The 15451-nt window shown below is 35.4% G+C and overlaps 1 protein-coding gene across 2 annotated transcripts in view; it reads left to right on the top strand.

The window, feature by feature from the left end:
* The window catches only part of SNX13 (sorting nexin 13), a 73136-nt gene extending 60157 nt beyond the window's left edge, over window positions 1-12979 (top strand). For both annotated transcript variants that reach the window (XM_063324954.1, XM_063324955.1), the window contains 7 exons: window positions 763-873; window positions 2196-2357; window positions 3575-3646; window positions 5732-5877; window positions 7623-7691; window positions 8789-8901; window positions 9418-12979. In XM_063324954.1, the coding sequence (XP_063181024.1) occupies window positions 763-873; window positions 2196-2357; window positions 3575-3646; window positions 5732-5877; window positions 7623-7691; window positions 8789-8901; window positions 9418-9665 (921 nt within the window). In that variant the 3' untranslated portion in view covers window positions 9666-12979. The remainder of the gene's footprint in view (window positions 1-762; window positions 874-2195; window positions 2358-3574; window positions 3647-5731; window positions 5878-7622; window positions 7692-8788; window positions 8902-9417) is intronic.
* The last annotated feature ends 2472 nt before the right edge of the window (window positions 12980-15451 follow it).

Here is a 15451-nt window from a genome sequence, read left to right as displayed (position 1 = left end):
ATACCATAAGAACTTTGTATATTCTAATAAGTTTGCTTTTTTTTTTTTTGCTGTTTTGGTTTATTCTCAACCGGTTCTGTCCCAGCTCTTCTGAGCTGGTAAGGTTCCAGCTGTGCTGGTTTTGAACTCTATCCCACTTCACTTTTTTCCATTACACTCATGTTTGTGGTTACTTTCTCTTGTGCTGTTGCGTAAGGATTGGCATGGCACCCGCTGCGGTGGTGTAGCGCAACCACACAGTTTCTCCATTCAGATAAGGCCTCTATCGGCCCAACTAAAGAAATTCAGTTGTCCTACTTCATAGGGACTTTCTGGTCATTTAGCACTAAAATATGTTGACCAACTCAAGGGACATGCTAACAATAAATAATGAAAGTGAATAAAACATTGTGAAATCTGATTGTTCTGTTTAGAGTGCTAATATTTTTTCCTTTGAGATATATGTCCCATTTTTAATAGCATTATTTTTTTCCATCACAGACATTACTTTTTTTTTTTTTCATGGAGTTTTAGAAGTAGTATGAATGGTCATAAAGGTGTGTGGTTTTCTATGAGATGCTATAATTAACATACTAGTTAAAATTATGGCATGTTGTTTCCATCTTGAGAATAGTGTTATGTTGCAATAAAATTTAGAGAATGAATGAGAAAATACATTGCAAGATGCAATGTCTTTGTACGTGATAAACTTCTACTAAACTGGATGGTATGGCCTTTTTCATTATTTATTAAAAAACACCTTTTAAAAATTATTTCACTCAGCTCTTGTTAAATCCTGAAATGATGAAGGCTTCTCCAGCTTTAGCCCATTATGTGTATGACTTCCTGGAGAATAAAGCCTACAGCAAAGGGAAGGGGGATTTTGCACGGAAGGTAAGAATGTTTTGCACTGTCAGGGGAACTTCAGAGCATTCATTAGTGCAATGATTGCATTAAATGAAGATGTTGAACTGATAGTAAACAGCTATAAAGCACTTTCAAAACAACTTGCAAGTGAGTTGCTTTAATACTATATGAGTGGCAAAGTATCTGAGAACATACGGAATGAAAAATTTACTGGTTTTATAACAGGTAAATTTATTTGTATGACAAGGAAATAAAATTTTCAAATCAGACAGTGTATTGCACCAAGACTACTCTAAAAGCGTGTTCATTGCAAGTTACTTTCTGTCAGACATCTGTGATTTATTTTTTTTCGTAGTCTCGTTCCTTCTAATTTCTTTTTTCAGTTCTTTACTCTGTATTTGCTGCTGTTACCATGCTCTCCACTCTTCAGCCCAAAAAATGAAATGCATTTCCCTTCAAAAGCAGCTGTTACGTATTTAGCTGTTGTAATCATGCAGAGTCATTGGTCAAATTCGGAGCTCTGAGCTGTACATCCTTTCTGTTAAGCCACCAGAACTCTCTTCAGACAAGTGATTTTTTTTTTTTTTTTGTTCAGTTGACCAGTTTGTGTGGGCATCTGCTTTGCAAATATAGCTATTTCTAAACTTCTAGTGATTTTGGTATAAAAAGCATTTGCAACTGTATTGTCACTTCAAGTTGTTGTTCTGCCTATATTCCTTAAATATTGAACAGTGAAACAGTTAAATATTTATCAAGGTTTATGTAATGACTGAGTGAGACTTGCTTTCCAGTTTATCGGGTTCTTCATAAACTTAATTTGTAAGGGCATCACAGTAGTATTTGTGCCTCTAGACTGGATTTAGATTATATACTGAAAGAGAAATTGTAACGGTTTCTATGGAACTACTTTATGTTTTTAATTATACTTGTCATGATATTAAAGGATATTACTCCAGTGCTGTTTAAGAGGCATGTTTCAAAGATGAAGAGTTGAAAGCAGAAGTGAAACATATGGAAGTAGGAAGCTTGGAAGGGAGAAATGGCATTGAATGAAGAAGAAAAGGAAAATAAATTCAAGCTAAAAAAAGCTGAGGGATGAGAAATGGAAATGACTCAGGAAAAAGATCTGCTGAAAGATGTGAATAGTTATAGTAGGGCTGTAAGGAACGAGAAAATAAATGAAAGTGAAGCTAAAACTTTATTCTGCATTCTGTGATGAAGTTAAGCAATTTGAGTTGTGCTTTATATTATTGTTCTCTGGAACAGTGTGTATTAATACACTCATAGTGTATTAATATACTGGTGTCCTCATAGATTATACAGTTCTGGTTAAACATCTTCCCCTTCAGATGGACACATTTGTAAACCCACTGCGTAACTCTATGAGAAATGTATCAAATGCAGTCAAGTCTCTCCCTGACAGCCTGGCAGAGGGAATGACTAAAATGTCAGACAACATGGGTAAAATGTCAGAGAGATTGGGACAAGACATAAAGCAATCATTTTTCAAGGTAAGAAAATATTTGGTAGTTAATACATACTAGTGAATTAATAGGAGATTAGCTATCGACTCACATTGTATACTGTAATGAAGAGTCAAGTCGTTAGACAGGAAAGCAATCTTGTTTTATACCTATACCCTTTTAATAAGGTTCAGCAGTCATTATATTACAAACATGGAGTTCTCTTTTCTATTAAGTAATGCATTTTAAGTTGGCATCTACAGACTGTTACAGCAGTCCTTCTTCACTTAATTCAATGCAGCCACTTGGCAAGAATGAGAGTCACTGATTTTCTTAGTTTTTTACCACCCATTCTCATAAAGCTAGTTTGTTGCATCTGCTGGTTTCATTAGAAAAAAAACCCATATATTATGAAACTTAGAATAAGGAGATAACTTCTTTTCTGCTTATTCCTTGCTGAATTCAGTTTTTAATTAAATTTTCTTGCTGTCTCTTCTGCCATCTTTCCTCATCTCCTATATTCCTAAAATGTAATACCTTAGAGGTAGGGAATGGTAGCATGGCCTGCTATCTAGAAGTCCTATGAAAGTAGTAATCTTCCTAACATGTCCATCTTACCTTCCTTTCCCTTGCCCTCCTCTTTCTGTGTGTAGCTGTAAGGTCTGTCATCAGGGATTGTTCCATTTTCTGTTACCGAAACAGTTACATGTGGCAGATGTAGAACAGCAACCAAGGTCAACTAAGCTTTAAGCCATGAAAGGGAATAATAAACCTATGGTGTATGGGGTTTTTTGTGGTGGGTGGTTTTGTTTGTTTGTTTTTTCTCATTACTTATGAGATAAAATGATTGGCTCTGGACTTTCTCGTTGCTGGTAACTTCCCTGATGTGTGACAAAAAATATATCTGCAGTTATACTGACTGGGAAGTCTGTAACTAGGCATGACTTAAGGAAATACCAGAAGAAATATCAGTCCCATATGAATTTCTAGGTGTTTTTCAGTTGAAGCGTTAGGCACTTGAGGAAGTATATGTGGATTGTCTTAAAGATGTTGATAACTTTGATAGCTATAGGAGAGTCCCTACAGGCTTGATTTGTTGGAAGATGAAAGGATTACTGTATATTTATCTGCGGTAGTATGCAACTGTCTTTTGACCAAATGTTTGGTTTTAATTTTCATAACCAAAATGATTATGAAAATTGATCTGATTTATTGTTGTTCTAAAGTAAGTTTTACTTCATAAACATTAAATTTTTTCATTGTAGGTGCCTCCTTTGATCCAGAAAACCTATTCAGATCCTGACCATTGCCGTGTTGCAGCACCAATTGATGACAATGTGAGTCTGACATTTGCCCTTTCAAATTGGGCTCCTCTACAACCAAATTAATGAGCTACTAATTTTATGTTGAACTACGTATTTATTGTTTTCTGATATTATGACATTATACTTAAAACCAGTTTTTAACCTTTAAAAAAGAAATTCATATGCTTCCTTCTAAAATTAACATCTTTGTTAGTACTAAAATGTTTTGCACAACAGTGGAGTAACTTAGAGTGCACATGCTACTTATGTGTTTTGTGGGTGGGGGTTTTTGGTTGGGGTTTTTTTCCCCTCCTCTCTCCAATTTCTGTCTCTTCAAAGATAGTATGATACCAGACTGTTAGCATCATTTCCGTTGGCATTTTATGGATTCTGATTTCTGATGTGACCTTTCAGCAGGAATTTGTTTTAATGGATCAGAAGTAGTGTTTGCTATGTTTTTATGGAAAAAACCCTTCAGAATGTTTTCCTAAATAATAACCTTTTAGTGTGTGGATACCTAAACTGTCTAAAGTAGTAATATTAGAAATGTGAAAGTGAAATTCAAGCTCTTGATGTTGTCATAAGCTATGGTATTTTGCTATTGTTGTGATTGAAACGTTGATCATATATGTGGAAACAATTGGAAGAAAACTTTTATCTCTAAGTAGGACAGAAAGGCCATAAGATTAGCAGTGATTAAATGCAATTTGCTATGGTCATAAATCTGCACCTGTTCTGCCCTTCACGTTTCAGGTTTTTTGGTCACATCAAAGCATTCCAGTTTGTCTTCCTGTACATAACTGCTGTGATGGCTTGGTAGATGTATTTTTGCTCAAATATCATAGCCTTGAGTTCTTCTGGGTTTTCTTTTTCCTCATTATTTTTCACTATATCAGACTGCATCTGTAAATTTGTAATTACAAATGTATATCTTTGATACTTCTGAGGCTTCTGTTTTGCACAGGCAAAACAAAATAATATCATTCAAGTATATGAGCAGCGTCTCTGCAAATATTTCACTAATCTTCTGTAAAATGAATAGGAGCTACCATTCTTGATAGCTTCTAAGTTAACATACCAAGTGTTTCTGAAAGGCAGATTTCAAATCTTTTAAAACCTTTCAGCTCTCAACTGCTTTTTTTAAGATGCATTGTTCACAAACTACAGTCATTCAATCAGACAAAAAATAGTCAAAAAATCAAATTAAATTGTTGTATTTGAGATAAATATTTGTGGTCTCTTGTGCAATACAGCTGTGACTCCAAATGCTGTCTTTTTATGCCACAACTTAACAATATGTTGGCTCATATTCTGGCATATAAGCAGGCCATGCGAAGCTGCTGTTATTTCTGTAAGGGAAACATTAATAAAAACTAAGATGAAAATCTAATACTTTCATTCTACAGAATTTAGTAAACTCTCCCTCAAATTTTCATATTTGAAAAGATGTGGACAGTTACTGCAAGCCTACGCGATTCATCTTTAAAAACTTTTACATAGTTACTGAATGCTCTGGTTTAGGATTTCCGTAAAAGTTGTTTTTTGTAAGCTAATCTGTGTAACATCTTCTATTAAATAGTAAAATGATGCTTTTCTTAACCTACAAGCATAAAAGCACTTAATAGCCATGCAGATTGGAACGATATCTAAATAAAAGGTAGTTCACTGCAGTGAAGTGTCATTGTTCTTAGGAGGTTCTGAATTTGGTGCAGTGCATCCGTAAGGAAAAGATGCCAAAGAACAGTGCCTTCCAGAGCGTTCACGTTAGGCAGTTGGAAGCACAGCCACCCAAGTAAGAGTCAGGGACATGATCTCTCTTTAGGACATATTTAGTTGTATTGACTGTGTTCAGCTGTGTTGAAATAACTGTTTTCTTTTTGTCTTATTTTAAAAGTTCAGTGGATTTAAACCTAGTTTAATTTTCAGTCTTTCTTTGCTATTCGTGGTGTCATAGAGGATTTAGGGAAGATTTCACCTTACAGTAAAATACAGAGCAAAGTGTTCCTGACATTGTTCTGCTTGTACTGAAACATTTGACCTGTGAAGTAGCTACTAAACCTGTAGCTTTCTTGAACCGAAATAAAAGTTTACTGATTATACTTTTACTCACTTGATCAGGTGGACGACAATATTCCACTGAGAGTAATGCTCCTCCTTATGGATGAAGTCTTTGATTTAAAGGAAAGAAATCAGTGGTTAAGAAGAAATATAAAAAATCTGCTTCAGCAACTTATTAGAGCAACATATGGTGACACAATTAATAGGTACTGCTTTTTTATGTGGAGTGATTGTGTGAGTGATACTATGTAGACTGTGTCTATAAATCCTTTTTGGTTTTACTAAATTGTTGTGGTATAGATCTGCATGCATTCCCCTTTGAAGAGAATCAAGTACAAATGTGGTGTAAAACGGACACAAACAACAAAACATTGCTGAAAGACAAATTTTAGTAACTCTTACATGCCAGAGAACTTCCAAAGGAGCTTTCATATAGCAACAAAAGTTCACATTTCTGTGAATGTAACTTAGTGTTGGTGGTGTCTATGCTTTTTGCCCTGTTTTACACTGTACTTTTTGTTGTTAATACTGTTTATTACTTTCTGCGCTATTTCTGTTCACATCTCTCTGATGCCACAAACATTACACTGGCACTGTCAAATTACGTGAACTGTACTGAGTTGCCATGTTAGGTTTTTGCTCTCACACTTTAAAAGATTGGGGCGGGGGGGAAGGACTGTTATGGGGTCTGTTCTGCCCCCCATGTTCTCTGTAATTCACATATACCGTTTTTCATGCAAATGCAAAGCCAATTTGTAGTGCTAAATAAGTAATGTTTCTTGTCCTCAGCTTAGAAATCTACTGATTCCAGGCTTTCCCTTCTAATAATTTGTTCCTGAAATGAAAAGAGAAATATAAACCAAAAAAAATTTCTAGAAAGAGGATGGGCACTAAATTCCAATGAATCAAAAACTTAATTTCTGGCAGGTGGGAAGTAATTTCCTATTATTTTTTCAGGACATTCCTCACTGTATCATTACTTTTTTTTACCCTTCACAAGTGTATTTTTGATGTTTTCATCAGCACTGTTAAACTTACAGGCAGGTCTTGTTGTACCAATAGTGGTGCAGCCATGTATTAATAATAGCACTAGTTGTTTTTGAAATAACTCCTTGTGGCCGGGTGACAGTTATCTTGAGAACCTGTGCTTCCAGAAACATGCTGCCCTCTTCAACAACTCTGTTTTCAGATTGTAGTATAACTAGATGAGTTTGCACACAGGCTGCTGCTTTCTTACTGCAGAGATGTGTGCAGAAGTATTTTGCTTCTGCATTTAAGGCTTTTGCAGATACTCACAGCTTCCTCTAGTTCAGCAATCATACCTTGTCCTAGCAGATTCTTGGGGTTTAATGGCATTCTGCATCAAAATTGTGCTTTCCTGTTTCTTAGAAAACTAAATTCAAATTATATTTAAGGAAAGAATCCTGGGCATTATGGTGATACACATACGTCTGTATCATTTCTGTAAACATCCTAGATTTGGATAGTGATCTGTGTGTATGTGTTGATGAATGAAGGTCAAAGTTTGTGATTAGTCTGTATCCCCTGTTAAAGTTTATGGAGTAATTGCTTACATAAGTATGGTAATTTGAGATTTTAAGTAGATTCTTTGCTTACAGAAACAGAACTTGAAGAGTGCTCCATGAAGAGGAGCACTCTATAAGCAGAACATTTATCTAACGCTGACGGGAGATGCAACATCAGTTTTCCAGCCTGCTTAGTCATCATACATTTACTCAAAAATAAAAAGGAGTGATCAGTGAGCTTAGATTTTTATCTTGAGAATTGGCGTTTGCCTTCCTAGTGTGCAGTTATATAGAATCCACTTGTGGAGTTGGAGAAAGCTGAAGTTATACTTTGTTTGCCCTAGAGTGCTCTTTAAAATGCTATACTTATTTGTTTTCTGTTTTAAAAATTAAATGAGATAGATTTGTTGCTTTGATTTTTTTAGAAAAATAGTTGATCATGTTGATTGGATGACATCTCCTGAGCAAGTAGCCGATGCAGTGAAACGCTTCAGGTATGTCTTTTATCGTAGATGTTAAATACGAAGTACTTGCCAGTTGATGTCGAAAATCTTTGTATCCTTCCTATTGTTTTTATGTGAGGAAATTATTACTACTGTACAGAATTCCAGATGGACCGTATGCTGTTTTTTACATGGGTAAAGTGAGGAAAAAGTAATTGTCACATCAAGAGGCATATTTTTGAATTTTCACCTCTTCCTTAAACAGTTCTTTTGTTAACCAGTCTAGAAGAGCTAGAGTACGGGTATACTTATGAATTTAATCATTTTACTGCGTGAAGTGTCTTATTTACTTTGAAGGTATGTGCATGCCTTGCCTTAAAAGGCAAACAGTTTTTACTAAAAAAACCCCTAGGTCTAAACTAACATGTTTTGCATGTAGGCAGATACAACAGAAATGAAGTCCGAGTTTGAAAGTATTGAAGGTTCTGTCCATTCCATTGCCTAAAACTGTTAATGGATTCTGCAGTATTGTTGGGCAAGAGCCACCCCCGGTCATACAAGAGCCACAGGGTCATACGCTACGGATATTGTGTTATTCTTTAATAAAACTGAGTAAGAATGTGTGCTTCTTACTCCGAAAAAGAATGTCATTCACTGAGGCAAAATACTTTTTTAGTCTTTTGCATTGGGCTTTATACTACACTGAAACTACTTCATCTCAGCTTTAGCTTGTTGATAGTTTAACTACTGTCAGAGATCTAATGAAGCAATTAAGACCTAAACCTAGAGTCTCTCACTGGCAATAGAGACTGATAGGTAAAAGCAAATCTTAGGTATATTTTACGTAACAACGGTGTGGTATTTGAATGTTTTTGGTGCGTAATATTTTCTTAAAATTTGCTTTCATCTGATTCTTGTGCCAAAAATGTATATGGTAACTACTAGTAGATTGAGTGTGTTGTGCTTCTTGCTTTTGATTTCTCTTTTTGCCCTTTTTTCCCCCCCCTTTCCTAATATTTGAAGTGTGTGTTAAATTGTGTGCAAATTACTTTCTTGAGTTTATTTTATGAGAAAGCTTTGAGGGATTAAAAAGAGCCTTTCACTTGATAAAATTTTAATGTATTTTGACAGACTTGCTTTTGTTGCAGAGATGCTTTTTGGCCCAACGGCATTCTAGCAGAGACTGTTCCACGGAGGGACAAAGCTATTAGAATGAGAACAAGAGTGGCAGGGAAAACCAAACTACTGGAGGTAATGCCAGGTAAGTGGGTCTGGGAGTGACGCCTAATAGTTCTTACCATATATTGTTACTGGAATTAATGTCAGTATTCTTGTTGATTGTTGAAATGTTGAAAAGAAATGTTGGCGTATGAAGTGTATTTAAATAAAAAGGTTTTTAATTACTACGCGCTGAACATTTTCACACGTATTGTGAATTCTCTTGGAATTCACAAACGTAACTAATTCTCTTAGAGCCAAACCGGTATTTTGTTTCACTTGAGGATTTAAGTTCAGTGCATGAAATACCTATATTCCAATACAGCATGATTTCATGTAAAATAACACAATTCCACATATATAGTGTAAAAGTGAAGTAATTTTCAGAAATCCTTTCTGGTGTAAGAGAACTCCTAGGTTAATTGTGTTACGTATAATAGAGGCACTGTTACCTAAAATTTCAAGCTACATAATTTGAAAGACAATATTCAGTTTAAGTTTATTTTTAACACAGAAACAGAATTTAGCTTAAACTTCTGTGTAACTTTCATTTTTGTAGATGAACTGAAGCACATCATAGGTGCTGAGACAACACGGAAAGGCATTCTTCGGGTCTTTGAAATGTTCCAGCATGCTCAACTGAACAAGAGAATGGTGTACGTGTTTCTGGAGAGATTCTTAGAAACCTTATTTCCGCAAAATAAGTTCCATGAGCTCTTCAACAAACTGCATTCACGGTCAAAGCAGATGCAGAGGTATAAGCAGAGACTACATTCTACTCAAGCGCCTTCCTTGCAGAAAAGGTGACACTTCAAACCTATTAAGCTGGTGTATGTTTGTCCAGGACTAATTTCTTGGGCAGATTCTCTGGGGCTTCAAACTCACATGCTGTTATTTCTGCACCAGTCTTCTAGTGTCACATATTAGATTATTAATGCATCTGTAAGACCTGTGGATCTTCTCATCTTCACTTGTAATTCAACCACTACCAGAAGGGTTTGTGTGTCTTAAATGATTTGGTGCGTCTTCATGCAACATTGAGAAGAATACTGGCCCAATATATAAGAACGCTGATTCCTTCCGTTCCTGAGTCGATGTTTTGCCAGCAATGAAAAGTGCCAGACTGTTCAAGTAAAGCACAACCATGGTGATACAATGGAAGAAAAGGGTGTTTTGGCACTGGGAGATAGTGCAATGTGTGAGAATCAGGTGGAATTGTTCTATGTTGTGGCTGTTGAGGCTCTCTTAACATTCCTGTAAAGGCCAAGCTAAAAGGAAAAGCAGTCTCTGGAATAGCAGGTTCATAGGAGAGGGGAGAAGCAGTTATAGCCCCATCATAAAAGTACATTTATTGAAGAAAAGTTGAGATAATGTAGCTTTTATGCTACATTTACTTCACCTTTCATGTTTTGAAAAATAAACTAATGTTAGATCTAATGGGGGGTTTAGTAAAGGCAGAGGTGCAGTAGAAATAAACCCTTTATTCTGGTTATTCTGTAGCATTAAGGGCCATATTTTGCTCTTATAGCACCTGACATACATTTTTGCATGTAACTTCAGTGGAGAAGGGGCATCATATTTATGTTCAATTGCTGTATTTGAACATATATCAAGTTGATGGTTGTAGAAGGAAGGGGGTGCATATTTCAAAGAGGATAGACATCGTGTTAGAAGATGAGGAAATTGCACTAAGACACAGTTTACACACAACTCCCCATTAAAATTTGAAACTTTTTTTGGGTGTAAAAGACCATGTCCTACTTAATTGAAAGATTCCTTACCTTTTAGTGTGTAAGGTTCATATGGAAAAATAATAGAATTAGTTGGTTCCTCACAGGTAAAGGATTTCATTAGTCATATACAAACACTTGGAAATTCCTGAATGCATCTCAGTGTATATATGAAAATAAAAAGGAGATAAAACTACAATATTTTTTTAAATAATTTTTTTATTTTTTGCATAGTGTAAAATTTTAATAAAAATTTGACATCAAGGCCCCCACATCCATCTGTTTTAGTTTCATTGAAGAATTTCTGACTAATTAAAAATAAAGTAACAACTGATTAATCCTGTTTGGCCACAGCATATCTCAGTTTGTGTTTTCTTTTTCGTAGTCCCCTACTGTTTGAGCACCACTATCCGGGTGAATAGAAAGTAATCCTATAGAGTCCGTTTTTTTTCCTGAACGCTAAACGCAGGGTAAGATACAGCTATTGATCAAGGATCCTTACAGTAATTTGTGTCTTTATGGGAACAAATGATTCTTTTATGTGAGGGAGGAACACAGACCTTTTATGAAAGCGTTCTAAGAGAAGATAGAAGGCTCTCAAAGGACCTAGTTAATTTGACTGAAGCCTCTATATAGATCATTTTTTCTCATGGACTCTATTAATGCAATGTAGCCTTTTATCATACTACTTAATGATGATCATATTGTACTGTTAACATTCTCATACAGTATGCATGGGCTCAAGTGCACTTGGTTTTTCTTTTTCTTTATTGCAGAACTAAATACTGTAAATGAAATCCCTTTCTTTTATAATCTCTAGGAAGACAAGTTGGTAAATATGTAAGAACCCTTCCCCCTTCCTCTCTGCAGGTTCTGTAGAAGTGTGTTGATTAAGTGCTGTTGAATTTAACAAAATTATTGAGTTCTGTGTGAAGTAATCAACATAGCCAGCTCCTATTGTTTACATGCCTGTATCTTCCTCCGTTGTCAGGGTGCTCAGGCCTACCTGACATCTGACTGATGAAAGATCGTTCATCAATTGTTCTTGGCGATATAGTAAATATATCATTGATCCTACCAAATCTAATTTATGTCTTTCTAAATCACTGAATTTGTTATGCAGTATGAAAGTGGGAAGTTCAAATGCTGTTCCGTCAAATCTGTGGAACCTCTTATCTATCTGTAGGTACCAATGAAAAATTTCAAGGGAACAGTGATCATCTACAAATTTGGGATCTTTTTTTTAATTATCTGGTACATTTCTGTACAAAAATAAAATAATATCTCTAGGAATGTGAATGAACATAATATGCCATGTTTATTAGTCATTTTACTTAATGAATTTATTACATATATATACCTATACACACATTTATATACGTGTGTGTGCATATGTATATATGTATTGGAGTTTTGTCTTCTGTATTTAAGTACAGAATGTGGCTTCCTAATTCAGTGGTACCTGTTGGCTGGCAAGAATCATCAGAAATGAATAGTTTTTGTTAAAAAGAGTTTGTACGTATCTTTATTTAAATGGTTTTCATGTTGATGATTTAAAATCACTGCCCTGTCAACCCATGCAGCCTATTATCCTAGAAAATGTCCAAAACTGAATGTTTAATATACAGCACTTAAGTGTCTGGGTGTATCTTCTGGCCTTTGGGTGCTGCGACTGGCCGCTGAAAATTGTGCCATTGTCAACAAATGCACTTGTTTTAGCCTTAATTATTTTTAAGAGAAAAGGAGCAATTGAAGTTTTCATTTGGTTCATCCTCAAGCTTGTGCTGCTGGTGTTTGCTAGAATTAAACAGTAAATTTTAAGTGCTACCAGAACATGTACCAAAATAAAAATATATGAATTCCACAATCTAAATTTTAATTTTGTGCAATATTTTCATTTAATGCATGTGTATTTGAATAACTGTAAAATAAATGAATTTTTAATATTTTGAAGTCTAGGTTAAAAATGTCTTCTCAGCTGAACAATTTTGCATTCTGTTGTTGCGTTAGTTTATTTAAGGACTTGTTTTAAAAGTCTTATTTGTTACTCCTTTGTTAATTCCCTTGTTCTCAATGATCTTTGCTCATTTGAGCAAAGCTCATATATTACAAGGGAAAAATCTGAAGAGCACATCTCATGAATATAGCTGTTATAAATTACTTGTGCATATCATTGTACAGTAAGTGTCAGCTGTGTGCCTAATTGTTCTATTGATGCTTTTTCCCTCCCTTCCCCCTCCTCTCGTTTCCGTAACAAAGAATGAACATGAAACAGGCTGCCATGGTCAATTCTACTCAATGGCAGAGGACTCTGAATTTTTTTTTGGAGTTTGCATTTATGTTTTGTCCAATAGAAAGCTAAAAAATTACACTAATAAAGTATTAACAGGATTATTATGAGTCTGTGCTTATTTTTAAAATAACTTTCTTTCTAGCAGGTACGAATGCTCCTCAAGTCTGGAAAAAAAATCACTAAAGGTAAAAATATTGCTGTTAAGTGCTGTTTAAATAAAACAGTCATTCCTTGATTACTTTTTTAAAAAGTTTATAAACTGATTTTGCATTTAAGAAATTAATCTCTACATTCATTTTCAACCACTGTTTGCAGAGAGTCTTGTATTTTAAAAGGACATATGCAAAAACAGTGGGGTTGTATGGTGTAGGAGGTTTTTTTATACTGTTGGGTTTTCTTACTCTTTGGCTTTTTCCCCCTGGGTTTATTTTTGCAGCAGCTGGATCTACCATGGGAGCACAATTGTTACCCTTGATATATTTATTCCAGCTGTCTCACATTCATCAAAAAGATGTCCTGAGCTACAGAGATGTTAGTGCTTTGACCCTAGGGTAAAGTGTTTACCATTTTCACTAACTTAGGCACTTCTGCCACAGGATATAGACACGTCTCAGGAATTTCACTAGCTGATTGCAAAGTCTTATTTGTTGAAGCCATTATCCTAGGAAAACTTAATGGCAAGAAATTCACTCCATTGTAAACTTCCTTTAAGAGTCCTAAAAATACCTGCAGTTTGCTAAGTGAGGGTAATATGCTTCTGGCTTACTTAACTGTCCAGTCTATCCCATTATCTGGTTTATATTTGTTTTGATGTCTAGTGATTGTGTGAAATTTACTGAAGTTTTTGTAAAGTTAGTAATTAGCATCACTCTGCATTGATTTAACTACAAATTTCATGACTTATCTCTTGGAAGAAAGGAAATCATATAATGAAAACAACGTGTTCGCTTTTATGTATTTCGAAAGAAATCAAGCTTTATTTTCATGAAACACTGGAAACATCTATGCCACTGCACTGCCCTCTCCCCCCCCGAAATATGTTTGAATACTTTCATATTCAAATATGTCCAATAATTGTTTCCCATGCCGTGTCCCTTTGAATTACTATGACATGTTGGGGTTGAGATAATCTGCACGGGTCAGTTAAATTATTTGATATCTAGTTCAGCAAGGGCTAACTGGAATTCTCCTTTGACATTTTAGAATTGGAATAGTACGTAAATTAATTCTGAGGTTGGGGTTGAGTAGAGAACTAGACTATTGAATTTGCTGGCAATCAAGAGGTATTTGTTGGGAGTAAGGAATGTAGCTTTCAAAAACGGACTTGCTCTTTCTTACCATAAGAGTGTTAAAAGCGAGTAGCAAGTAGTCTTTTGAATCTTTGTGTTCTGAATTCTCTCAGGTTGGGTCTAAAAAATGTGCTAATTCTGAATTCAGTCGAGAGATAGCGATGGAATTTTCTGTTACCAACTTACTAGCTAAGAGATTCTGATAAAATTATGAGAATTGGTAAAACTCTTGTTTGTTTAGAACATGTGCAAGATGACTGTGCAAGTTACCTGGTTATCCATGCACAGAATAGTCAGAATTTGAAAGCAACTTTTTTTGTTCTCTTTCTTAAAATAGCCAGTCAGTACTGGGGTAGGTACAAAACTTTCTTTGCAAAGTCACCTCAAACTATGGGTTTCATATTTTTCAGTTTGAAAGTGAAGTTCGAATTTGATTATCAAAGACAGTGTTTTCCTTTTTGTTTTCAGGACTTCATACAAAACATTCCTTTATGTTTAAAAAATTGCTTTCACATCTTACCCGCTCAGTTTTCTATTATCTAGGTTAATTTAAATCAGTGGCTTGCCAGTAATCCTTAACATCGTTCTTGTAAAACAGACAAGGCGTGCTTATACCTAATGTAAAAACACAAGAGGTACTTTGGACAGAACAGGATAGGAGTTTCATTCAATGTTCTGCTGTGGTGGGTAATTGTATCCATGCAAAGTGGAACTGAAATGTCCTGCCGTTTGGAATTCACCAGTTTTGCTGACTCTGCAGTGCTGTGTAAAGGGAACATCGGCCCAAGGTTCTCATGTATATCATATATATGAAAAGAAAACTATTTTTCTTATATGTCCAATAAACCAATATACCAATTAAAACCAATAGGTTTTAAGTGGTGCTGAGGCTTATGTCTTGGACATAAGCTGGTGCCTGGTGCTGAGGCAAATGTCTTGGAACGTGTGATGGCACAACCATTCTGCTAATAAGGTAAATGCAGCCTGCAGGAGCCTGGGTTTTATTGATGAGGGTTCTTCAGAACCAAGGCATGGGCTCTCACCAGTGAAAGAACTTCCTTGCAGTACCTGAGCGATTCCAAGTGATTCCACAGATAAACATTTGTGCTGTTTCACTTGCTATAGAATCCATCCTATTTTATTTTTTTTCAATAGTACTGATATTACCAAGAATATTGTCTCTAGAGAGTGTGTCGTCTTCAGCCATAAGTGTAGTAGTAACTCACTAGGCAGCTCTTTGTGTAGGTGGACTCTTTTGGCTTGACAGTATTGGGGACAGCC

The sequence above is a fragment of the Chroicocephalus ridibundus genome, chromosome 2, assembly GCF_963924245.1.
Source record: "Chroicocephalus ridibundus chromosome 2, bChrRid1.1, whole genome shotgun sequence".
NCBI classification, from domain to species: domain Eukaryota; kingdom Metazoa; phylum Chordata; class Aves; order Charadriiformes; family Laridae; genus Chroicocephalus; species Chroicocephalus ridibundus.
The sequence above is the reverse complement of the archived record's forward strand: the minus strand, read 5'-3'. Positions and strand labels throughout refer to the sequence as shown.